The sequence below is a fragment of the Eleutherodactylus coqui genome, chromosome 3, assembly GCF_035609145.1.
Source record: "Eleutherodactylus coqui strain aEleCoq1 chromosome 3, aEleCoq1.hap1, whole genome shotgun sequence".
NCBI lineage: Eukaryota > Metazoa > Chordata > Amphibia > Anura > Eleutherodactylidae > Eleutherodactylus > Eleutherodactylus coqui.
The window spans coordinates 171108883-171120955 of record NC_089839.1 but is presented as its reverse complement, the minus strand read 5'-3'; the positions used below and the strand labels follow the sequence as shown (position 1 = coordinate 171120955).

The 12073-nt window shown below is 46.6% G+C and overlaps 1 protein-coding gene across 1 annotated transcript in view; it reads right to left on the bottom strand.

The window, feature by feature from the left end:
- CACNA2D3 (calcium voltage-gated channel auxiliary subunit alpha2delta 3) overlaps positions 1–12073 on the bottom strand; it is a 1017883-nt gene that overhangs the window by 299112 nt on the left and 706698 nt on the right. The window contains exon 19 of the mRNA XM_066596541.1: positions 1801–1884. Within this exon, the coding sequence (XP_066452638.1) occupies positions 1801–1884 (84 nt within the window). The remainder of the gene's footprint in view (positions 1–1800; positions 1885–12073) is intronic.

Sequence of the window (12073 nt, the reverse complement as noted above, 5' to 3'; positions counted from 1 at the left end):
TCCCAAAAGTGACAACCCCACTTCTTTCATGAGGACAGGTCAGGGGACCTAGGGGAACCAGAGTACAGACAACCAAAGAACAAACAGAGACTGACAATAACTAAAATACAAGAACAACAGGATACCAGACAAACAAATACAACAGAGAACAAACCAGAACACAGGAGCACTGAGCAAGCTGACTGCACAGGGAACATTGAAAATCATTGGCAACTCCCAGCCAGGAAGAGCTGGATTATATAGGGAAGAGCAAGAAGCTGATTGGCTGACAGAACTGTCAATTAACTGCCACACCTCAGCTAACAATCTGAACTAGTTAGCACAAGAGATGTTAACCCCAACTAGTCAGGATAGAGTCCACAAGTGGCTGTAACATGCCACTTGCTTTCACATTTTTCTGTCTAAAGGCCATTTACACTGGACGATTATCGCTAAAAAAAAATCGCTAATCGGTGATCGTTTTAGCGATAATTGGTGCGTGTAAATGTGCGCCCATCATCTGCTTTTTGGTTGATCTTTAAAATCAGTCCAACATAAAAATTGTCACTCACTTTTATCATTAGTTCTCCATGGGGAGTGCTGATAGCATTATTTCCTCATGGAGAACAAAGGATCTGAGCAGAGATCTTAAGTGAAGGCTTCATTTGCATACATAATTGGTATGTAAGTAGCTGAGTAGCTACTTAAATACCAATTAATTTTTATGTAAAATGTTCGCTCAAAGCTGTCACTCAACCTGTCGCTTGAGCGATCTTTGAGCGATTATCTGCTCGTGTAAATGGGCCTTAAGGACAATGTAGAGAAAATCCTAAATAATTCATTCAAACTTCTAACGAGATGGTACAAAACACCCCATCAACTATTTAAATTGAACTTAGAACTTTCCAATTGTTGTTGGAGATGTGGCCTCCAAGGAGGTACCTTAATCTACATTTGATGGAACTGTCCAGCGATAGTTCTCTTTTGGAAACAAATATTTTCCCAAATTAACAAAATTTGCTTGATCTCTTTAAACATGTCACCTGAGGTGGTATTATTCTGGCAACCATCTAAGAACTTTACTCCTGGTAAAGATACCCTGCCAACAATCCCATTATCTGCAGCCAAGCTACCCATCACCCTAATGTGGGGAAACAGCAAACCACCTTCTCTAGCTCTGTGAGAAAACAAAGTACATCAAATATTTCATTTCAAAGAACTTGTGCGCTGGGAAAACGCCACTAGAACAAAATTCTTAACCACCTGGTTACTCTGCATAGAATTCACAAAATAACATGAGGATTAAACTAATATGAACCTGGGTCTGCCCATCTTCTCTTACCCTCAAACACACTTCCCTCACTCATTTAAGGTCCTTTTACACAGTCATTAAAAATAACATCTCCTGACCATTAAATAATACCTCTCCAGACCTGAAACTCCTTAAAAATAGCCACAGTGACTCCCCCCTCCCACACCCACATCTTCTTTTTGGTTCATAGGTTATTGTTTTATTGTTACTGGTATAATTAAAAAACATAACCCCAACAGAGCTAAAATGGCTATAAGATTGTTTCTGCCGCGATCAAATGTACCATCTTTGAGACCTGCGTGTCCCAAATGTAAGCTATATGTATTTTCATATTCTTCTGTACAATCTGTCCCAACATGCCTCTTAGATTCCTATGTTACACAGCTTTTTAATAAAATGAAGTGAAATAATGTCAAATTTACACAGGTTGAAATACATAATTTGGGTTGAAATCACACGTCTAATACTTTTAAGTTGTCCGCCATACATTAAAAGTTTGTAACGCCTACCACATCATCTCGGTCTTCCCACTCTACTTCCGATAAGTCCACACTGCTGTAATTTGGTTTCCTGCGTTTTTTCCCTTCTTCATACTGTAAATAAAAAAGAATAACGGTAATGGTTGAAACAAGGTAGCGAAGGTAAAGAAATCTCAAAATATTAGGAATTATTTCCATTTGGGGTTGCAGTTCCATCACATTGGAGAGCAAGAATAATACATAGGGTACTATTCTTTCTATGAAAACAAAGAAACTATGATGGGCCATTGTGATAAGTCACCAAGGATGTCAGAATACGTGAATCTATAGATTCCACTTTACTCTTCACCTGTTTTTATGCCAAAGTTACAGTATATTAGTCAGCTTCATATACAATGGATTCAAAGAAGTCCCCATGTATCCTCTATACTCCTAAACAGAGCAATAGATCGCTCCCAAAACCCAACATCATGAAGGTGTTGTATGTTTGCGTGCATTCCAAAAATGATGAATTCTGGACATAGGAATCTCCTAGGAATATCTGTGGCTTCGTATTTTTATATTTCGAAGAACTGTTTTAGCGTTATTAAGGAATCGAAGCATTTTCTACAGTCAGAGCACAAATATGTTATACATTTCAGCTGGCCCTTTGCCTTGAAGTCTAGACTGCAATTAGGTAGGGCAATCTATATTTTTTGGCCGGCAAGACTGCATTGGGTCATTACAGTATTAATTTTGGATACTGCAGGATACAGAGGTACTAACACCTCTTTATGAAAACAAGGATGTGGGAGTGCAAGTTATTTTTAAGATGATTTAGACCACAATGTTTTGCTTGATGAGGCCTGAAGTGCAAGCTCTGTTATCTGTTGTGTTCTTGAGAATTTGTTTAGGTGTTTAGAGCTAGAGTGACTCAGCTGCATCAGAAAACATTTGCAGATAGAGAAGAACATGCGTCTGTTTCATCTGCAACTAAATAATAATATGTTTTAAGAAAAAACTAATTTATTCAAATAATTTTGAAAAATGTACGTTTCAATTTTACAACGTGTGTAAAATTGGGACATTAATTCCGGTAGAAGTTAATGAAATTATGTGATTATAAAGAGCTTGTACCAAGATCAGAAGTCATTCCCTATCCACAGGACAGGGGATAACTTGCTGATTTGTGGGAGTTCCTCACTGATCTCGACAACGGGGGTCCCATGTCCTCCTCTGCTTATCACTACAGAGTTGCTTCACCCCCTGCAGAGATGTCAGAATGAATGGAGTGCTAGCCGACTGTGCACTACCGCTGCTCTATTCTTTTCAATGGGGCTGACCGAAATACTCATGAGCTTGCAACTCAGCTACCTCCGGCAATCCCATTGAAATCAAATAAAGAATCAGCACTCTTGCGCAATGAGTACTCCTTTTCTTGTCTTCCTCACTCCTTGGGATCCAGAAAGACCACAGTAAGGAGGACGGTGGACATGGGACCTCCATTCTGCAGATTGGTGGAGGTCTCAGTGGTTAAATGCCTGTCAATCAGCAAGTTATACCCTATGCAGTGGATAGGAAATAGCTTTGATTCTGGTACAACTTCTTTAATGAGGTAATTTTATCAGGTTGTACAAGTTAAAATAGAGAAGGCCATGTACTTTGTAACTATGATCACCTGAACAGTGCAGCTATACTCTTATCTAAATATTAGAAGACTGAGTAAAAAGCAATTTGCTAAAGATGTCCATAGAAAAGAGTTTTATAGGCCTGAAGGGAGCTTTATTCATCTTTTTTTTTACTGTTTGTGGAATTTGTGATATGAAAGAATGTGTAAGACACTAAACAGAAGAAGATATCTGTGGGTCGATTTATCTATCTAGAAACAAAAAGAGAAAAATAGTATCCAAATATACTGTACGCCTACCCCAGTATCAATGTGATGTTTTGGCTCACTTTCTTGCAGACTTTCTCAGACTTGAGAAATGCTCTAAGAGAAAGAACTCAAATGCCGCTTTACATCGATGGGTGAATAATTAACTTTTTTGATCATCTTATATTTGCTGCGTCTTTTTCACCATCTATTATTTAAGTGACCTGAGATCAGGATCCTTGAGCGTGCACCTTTACTGCATATTCAGACTCTATCTATCTATCTATCTATCTATCTATCTATCTATCTATCTATCTATCTATCTATCTATCTATCTCTCATAAGTATTGATTATCTATCTATCTGTCTCATATCTATCTATCTATCCATCTATCAATCTCTCATAAGTATTGATCATCTATCTATCTCATATCTATCTATCTATCTCATATCTATCTATCCATCTATCTATCTCTCATAAGTATTGATCATCTATCTATCTCAGATCTATCTATCTATCTATCATAAGTATTGATTTGCTATCTATCTATCCATCGATCCATCTATCTATCTATCTCTCATAAGTATTGATCATCTATCTATCTCATATCTATCTATCTATCTATCTATCTATCTATCTATCTATCTATCTATCTATCTATCTATCTATCTATCTATCTATCTATCTATCATAAGTATTGATTCACTGGCCAACACGTATTTTGGTGCAGAGCGTTTGACAGCTGTTATAAGGTATATTTTGTGCCCTGATTTCAAATATGCCATCCATTTTCCCCTATCAGCTCTTGTTTCTGTGATATAGGCACCGACTGAATTTTGTTACCCTATTCCATATTAGACATATGATTGATATAATTAAACAAATACCGTTAAAAATTAGTGTTTTTTTCTACAATATTGTGATACAAAGAACAAAACAAAGTGGACTATGTAACAATTTATTTTATCGAATCAAATTATTTTCAACGACAACCATGTTCTCCCTCACAGGCCACTGTCATTTCACCCAGTGCTCTTGTTTGGCCCTAGTGTCCCAGAGGCACATAAAACATGGATATTTTGTGTACCCGCTTTGTTGGCCTAATGGGAAATTGATAGAGATGAGCGAGCATACTCGTTAAGGGAAAATACTCGAGCGAGTATCGTCCTTTTCGAGTACCTGTCTGCTCAGAAGAAAAGACTCGGGTGTCGGCGGGGGTGAGCAGTGGGTATGCTGAGTGCTTGGCTGGCTGGTCATAGACCCCCACTGGCAAAGCGGACAGCAGCTTCCAGCACCTGTGGTGATGTCACCAGTGTCGGAGGAGTCAGCAATCACATAGTACCCTAGTGTGTGTGTATTCTAGTACTCTAGCGTGTGTATAAGAGTGGCCAAAGGGGCTACAAATAAATTTTCACGTAGCGCAGGAAATGTGTTATATTTGGAAAGATTACACCAAGGGGCTAGTTCATGTATGGAAATGTGTTTTGCAGCTGTATGCAGCACGATTTAAGAAGAAGGGAGGGGTCCAAGCTGAACTTTTGCACCTGGGCCCCTAAGCCTTTAGGTACGCCCCTGAACACAATTATTGTATAGCTACAACACCCCACAACACCTCGGGCGACAAATGTACACAACCATTCCTCACTACTGGTCGGGACAAACTAAATGTACGAATAAGATTGGCTATGTGACGCAGCATGGCTGGCAATGCGCATGCGCCGAAACTATAGCTGATGGAGAGAAACTGTTTGCATATTTGCAAATAAAAGGTCAAATATACACTAAATCAGTTGTAACATTCCCGGCACCAAACAATTTTTTCAATTTTGTTGGCCAGTGTTATCTATCTATTAGAGATGAGCGAACGTACTCGTCCGAGCTTGATACTCGTTCGAGTATTAGCGTGTTCGAGATGCTCGTTACTCGAGACGAGTACCACGCGATGTTCGAGTTACTTTCACTTTCATCTCTGAGACGTTAGCGCGCTTTTCTGGGTAATAGAAAGACAGGGAAGGCATTACAACTTCCCCCTGCGACGTTCAAGCCCTATACCACCCCCCTGCAGTGAGTGGCTGGCGAGATCAGGTGTCACCCGAGTATAAAAATCGGCCCCTCCCGCGGCTCGCCACAGATGCATTCTGACAGAGATCAGGGAAAGTGCTGCTGATGCCGGAGCTGCTATAGGGAGAGTGTTAGGATTGATTTTAGGCTTCAAGAACCCCAACGGTCCTTCTTAGGGCCACATCTGACCGTGTGCAGTACTGTTGAGGCTGCTTTTTGCAGTGTTGCACATTTTTATTTTTTTTTTGTATATCGGCCTTGCAGAGCATTGCGTCCAGAGCATTGCATCCTGCAGTAATTTTACATAGTTCAGGGCCAGTAGTAGTGGTGAGGCAGGGACAGTGAAAGACATATACAGTCTATATAGGCAGTGGGCTTTTCCAAAAAAATTTGGGAAAAAAAATCTATTTGGGCTGCCTGTGACCGTCCTGACTGTACTGCGTCTCTGCTGGGGGTAGTTGTCCTAATTCATACGCAGCCAGCTAAGTGTTACAGCAGGCTTGCGCAAAAATTCTTTCCTGCCTCTGCGTTGCCTCTTACATCACCGCTGTCATCCTGTCCAGAGTGAAACAGTCTGCAGTAATTTTACATAGTCCAGGGCCAGTAGTGGTGGTGAGGCAGGGACAGTGAAAGACATATACAGTCTATATAGGCAGTGGGCTTTTCCAAAAAAATTTGGGAAAAAAAATCTATTTGGGCTGCCTGTGACCATCCTGACTGTACTGCGTCTCTGCTGGGGGTAGTTGTCCTAATTCATACGCAGCCAGCTAAGTGTTACAGCAGGCTTGCGCAAAATTCTTTCCTGCCTCTGCTGTGTGTTCCGTAAGCGAAGTCAGCCTCCAACCACAGGCCAATAAGCGGCACATTTAATTACAGCGTTCTGTTTCTGCACTACTGGTAATACAGCATGCTGAGGGGTAGGGGTAGGCCTAGAGGACGTGGACGCAGGCGAGGATGAGGAGGCCTAAGTCAGGGTGTGGGCACAGGCCGAGCTCCTGATCCAGGTGTATCGCAGCTGACTGCTGCGGGATTAGGAGAGAGGCACGTTTCTGGCGTCCCCACATTCATCTCACAATTAATGGGTCCACGCGGTAGACCTTTATTAGAAAATGAGCAGTGTGAGCAGGTCCTGTCGTGGATGGCAGAAAGTGCATCCAGCAATCTATGGACCACCCAGAGTTCTGTGCCGTCCACTGCTGCAACTCTGAATCCTCTGGCTGCTGCTCCTCCTTCCTCCCAGCCTCCTCACTCCATTACAATGACACATTCTGGGGAGCAGGCAGGCTCCCAGGAACAGTTCTCGGGCCCCTGCCCAGAATGGGCAGCAATGGTTCCGAATCCTCTCCCACTGGAGGAGTTTGTCGTGACCGATGCCCAACCTTTGGAAAGTTCCCGGGGTCCGGGGGATGAGGCTGGGGACTTCCGGCAACTGTCTCAAGAGCTTTCAGTGGGTGAGGAGGATGATGACGCTGAGACACAGTTGTCTATCACTCAGGTAGTAGTAATTGGAGTAAGTCCGAGGGAGGAGCGCACAGAGGATTCGGAGGAAGAGCAGCAGGACGATGAGGTAACTGACCCCACCTGGTTTGCTAAGCCTACTGAGGACAGGTCTTCAGAGGGGGAGGCAAGTGCAGCAGCAGGGCAGCTTGGAAGAGGCAGTGCGGTGGCCAGGGGTAGAGGCAGGGCCAGACCGAATAATCCACCAACTGTTTCCCAAAGCGCCCCCTCACGCCATGCCACCCTGCAGAGGCCGAGGTGCTCAAAGGTCTGGCAGTTTTTCACTGAGAGTGCAGACGACCGACGAACAGTGGTGTGCAACCTTTGTCGCGCCAAGATCAGCCGGGGAGCCACCACCACCAGCCTCACCACCACCAGCATGCGCAGACATATGATGGCCAAGCACCCCACAAGGTGGGACGAAGGCCGTTCACCGCCTCCGGTTTGCACCGCTGCCTCTCCCCCTGTGCCCCAACCTGCCACTGAGATCCAACCCCCCTCTCAGGACACAGGCACTACCGTCTCCTGGCCTGCACCCACACCCTCACCTCCGCTGTCCTCGACCCCATCCACCAATGTCTCTCAGCGCACCGTCCAGCCGTCGCTGGCGCAAGTGTTGGAGCACAAGCGCAAGTACGCCGCCACGCACCCGCACGCTCAAGCGTTAAACGTGCAGATAGCCAAATTTATCAGCCTGGAGATGCTGTAGTATACGGTTGTGGAAACGGAGGCTTTCAAAGGTATGATGGCGGCGGCGGCCCCGCGCTACTCAGTTCCCAGTCGCCACTACTTTTCCCGATGTACCGTCCCAGCCCTGCACGATCACATCTCCCACAACATTGTACGCGCCCTCACCAACGCGCTTACTGCCAAGGTCCACTTAACAACGGACACGTGGACAAGCACAGGCGGGCAGGGCCACTATATCTCCCTGACGGCACATTGGGTGAATTTAGTGGAGGCTGGGACAGAGTCAGAGCCTGGGACCGCTCACGTCCTACCCACCCCCAGAATTGCGGGCCCCAGCTCGGTGGTGGTATCTGCGGCGGTGTATGCTTCCTCCGCTAAACCACCCTCCTCCTCCTCCTCCTACGCAACCTCTGTCTCGCAATCAAGATGTGTCAGCAGCAGCACGTCGCCAGCAGTCGGTGTCGCGCGGCGTGGCAGCACAGCGGTGGGCAAGCGTCAGCAGGCCGTGCTGAAACTACTCAGCTTAGGAGAGAAGAGGCACACGGCCCATAAACTGCTGCAGGGTCTGACAGAGCAGACCGACCGATGGTTTGCGCCGCTGAGCCTCCAACCGGGCATGGTCGTGTGTGACAACGGCTATAACCTGGTGGCGGCTCTGCAGCTCGGCAGCCTCACGCACCTGCCATGCCTGACCCACGTCTTTAATTTGGTGGTTCAGCGCTTTCTGAAAAGCTACCCACGCTTGTCAGACCTGCTCGGAAAGGTGCGCCGGCTCTGCGCACATTTCCGCAAATCCCACATGGACGCTGCCACCCTGCGCACCCTGCAACATCGGTTTCATCTGTCAGTGCACCGACTGCTGTGCGACGTGCCCACACGGTGGAACTCTACGCTCCACATGTTGGCCAGGCTCTATGAGCAGCGTAGAGCTATAGTGGAATACCAACTCCAACATGGGCGGCGCAGTGGGAGTCAGCCTCCTCAATTCTTTACAGAAGAGTGGGCCTGGTTGGCAGACATCTGCCAGGTCCTTGGAAACTTTGAGGAGTCTACCCAGATGGTGAGCGGCGATGCTGCAATCATTAGCGTCACCATTCCTCTGCTATGCCTCTTGAGAAGTTCCCTGCAAAGCATAAAGGCAGACGCTTTGCACTCGGAAACAGAGGCGGGGGAAGACAGCATGTCGCTGGATAGTCAGAGCACCCTCCTCTCTATATCTCAGCGCGTTGAGGAGGAGGAGGAGGAGCATGAGGAGGATGAGGAGGAGGGGAAAGAGTCAGCTTGGCCCACTGCTGAGGGTACCCATGCTGCTTGCCTGTCATCCTTTCAGCGTGTATGGCCTGAGGAGGAGGAGGAGGATCCTGAAAGTGATCTTCCTAGTGAGGACAGCCATGTGTTGCGTACAGGTACCCTGGCACACATGGCTGACTTCATGTTAGGATGCCTTTCTCGTGACCCTCGCGTTACATGCATTCTGGCCACTACAAATTACTGGGTGTACACACTGCTCGACCCACGGTATAAGGAGAACCTTTCCACTCTCATACCTGCAGAGGAAAGGGGTTCCAGAGTGACGCTATACCACAGGACCTTGGCGGACAAGCTGATGGTAAAATTCCCATCCGACAGCGCTAGTGGCAGAAGGTGTAGTTCCGAGGGCCAGGTAGCAGGGGAGGCGCGGAGATCAGGCAGCATGTACAGCACAAGCAGGGGAACACTCTCTAAGGCCTTTGACAGCTTTCTGGCTCCCCAGCAAGACTGTGTCACCGCTCCCCAGTCAAGGCTGAGTCGGCGGGAGCACTGTAAAAGGATGGTGAGGGAGTACGTAGCCGATCGCACAACCGTCCTCCGTGACGCCTCTGCCCCCTACAACTACTGGGTGTCGAAGCTGGACACGTGGCCTGAACTCGCGCTGTATGCCCTGGAGGTGCTTGCTTGTCCTGCGGCTAGCGTCTTGTCAGAGAGGGTGTTTAGTGCGGCTGGGGGAATCATCACAGATAAGCGCACCCGCCTGTCAACCGACAGTGCCGACAGGCTTACACTCATCAAGATGAACAAAGCCTGGATTTCCCCAGACTTCTCTTCTCCACCAGCGGACAGCAGCGATACCTAAACAATACGTAGGCTGCACCCGCGGATGGAAGCATTGTTCTCTATCACCATCAAAAACGTGGACCTTTTAGCTTCATCAATCTGTGTATAATATTCATCCTCCTCCTCCTGCTCCTCCTCTTGAAACCTGACGTAATCACGCCGAATGGGCAATTTTTCTTAGGCCCACAAGGCTCAGTCATATAATTTTTGTAAACAATTTTTATAGAATTCAATTCTCATTAAAGCGTTGAAACTTGCACCTGAACCAATTTTTATTTTAACTGGGCTGCCTCCAGGCCTAGTTACAAATTAAGCCACATTAACCAAAGCGATTAATGGGTTTCACCTGCCCTCTTGGTTGGGCATTGGCAATTTTTCTGACGTACATTAGTACTGTTGGTACACCAATTTTTTGGGGCCCTCGCCTACAGTGTAATCCAATTAATTTTTTGCCCACCTACATTAAAGCTGACGTTACATCAGCTGTGCTGGGCACTGCAATGGGATATATTTATGTACCGCGGTGCTTCCTGGCACCCACCCATGCTGTTGGTCCACACGGAGTTGTAACTGCATGTGTCCACTTCTAAAGAACCCCAGTCTGACTGGGGCATGCAGTGTGGGCCGAAGCCCACCTGCATTAAACATGACATTACCTCAGCTGTGATGGGCAATGCAATGGGATATATTTATGTACTGCCGGTGGGTTCCAGGGAGCCACCCATGCTGTCGGTCCACACGGAGTTGTAACTGCATGTGTTTACTTCTAAAGAACCCCAGTCTGACTGGGGCATGCAGTGTGGGCCGAAGCCCACCTGCATTAAACATGACATTACCTCAGCTGTGCTGGGCACTGCAATGGGATATATTTATGTACCGTCGGTGGGTTCCAGGGAGCCACCCATGCTGTCGGTCCACACGGAGTTGTAACTGCATGTGTCCACTTCTAAAGAACCCCAGTCTGACTGGGGCATGCAGTGTGGGCCGAAGCCCACCTGCATTAAACATGACATTACCTCAGCTGTGCTGGGCAATGCAATGGGATTTATTTATGTACTGCCGGTGGGTTCCAGGGAGCCACCCATGCTGTGGGTGCACTCGGAATTCCCATTGCGGAGTTGTACCTGCCTGTGACTATTTATAAAAAAACGCGGTCTGACTGGGGCATGCAGACACCTTGACAGAATGAATAGTGTGTGGCACATAGGTTCCCCATTGCTATGCCCACGTGTGCAGCTCCTGATGGCGGTGGCACAGGATTATATTTCTCATTGCTTCTGTACAGCATTGTGGGCTATCGCCCCGCCCCTTTTAAAGAGGGTCGCTGCCTAGCCGTGCCAACCCTCTGCAGTGTGTGCCTGCGGTTCCTCCTCATGGCAGACGCACTTATAAATAGACATGAGGGTGGTGTGTCATGAGGGCAGCTGAAGGCTGCACAGGGGCACTTTGGTGTGCGCTGTGGACACTGGGTCGTGCGGGGGGGGGGGGGGGGGGTTGGGCAGCATGTAACCCAGGAGAAGTGGCAGCGGAGTGTCATGCAGGCAGTGATTGTGCTTTGTTGGAGGTAGTGTGGTGCTTAGCTAAGGTATGCCATGCTAATGAGGGCTTTTCAGAAGTAAAAGTTGTTGGGAGGGGGGGGCCCACTCTTGCCGCTATTGTGGCTTAATAGTGGGACCTGTGAACTTGAGATGCCGCCCAACATGTAGCCCCTCGCCTGCCCTATCCGTTGCTGTGTCGTTCCCATCACTTTCTTGAATTGCCCAGATTTTCACAAATGGAAACCTTAGCGAGCATCGGCTATATACAAAAATGCTCGGGTCGCCCATTGACTTCAATGGGGTTCGTTACTCGAAACGAACCCTCGAGCATCGCGAAAATTTCGTCCCAAGTAACGAGCACCTGAGCATTTTGGTGCTCGCTCATCTCTACTATCTATCTATCTATCTATCTATCTCATATTTATTCTTCTTTTATCGATCTCATATCTATCTATCTCATATCTGTCTAACTATCCCATATCTATCATCCTTCTATTTATCTATGCATCTTATATCTCCTATCTCTCTATCTATCTATCTATCTATCTATCTATCTATCTATCTATCTAT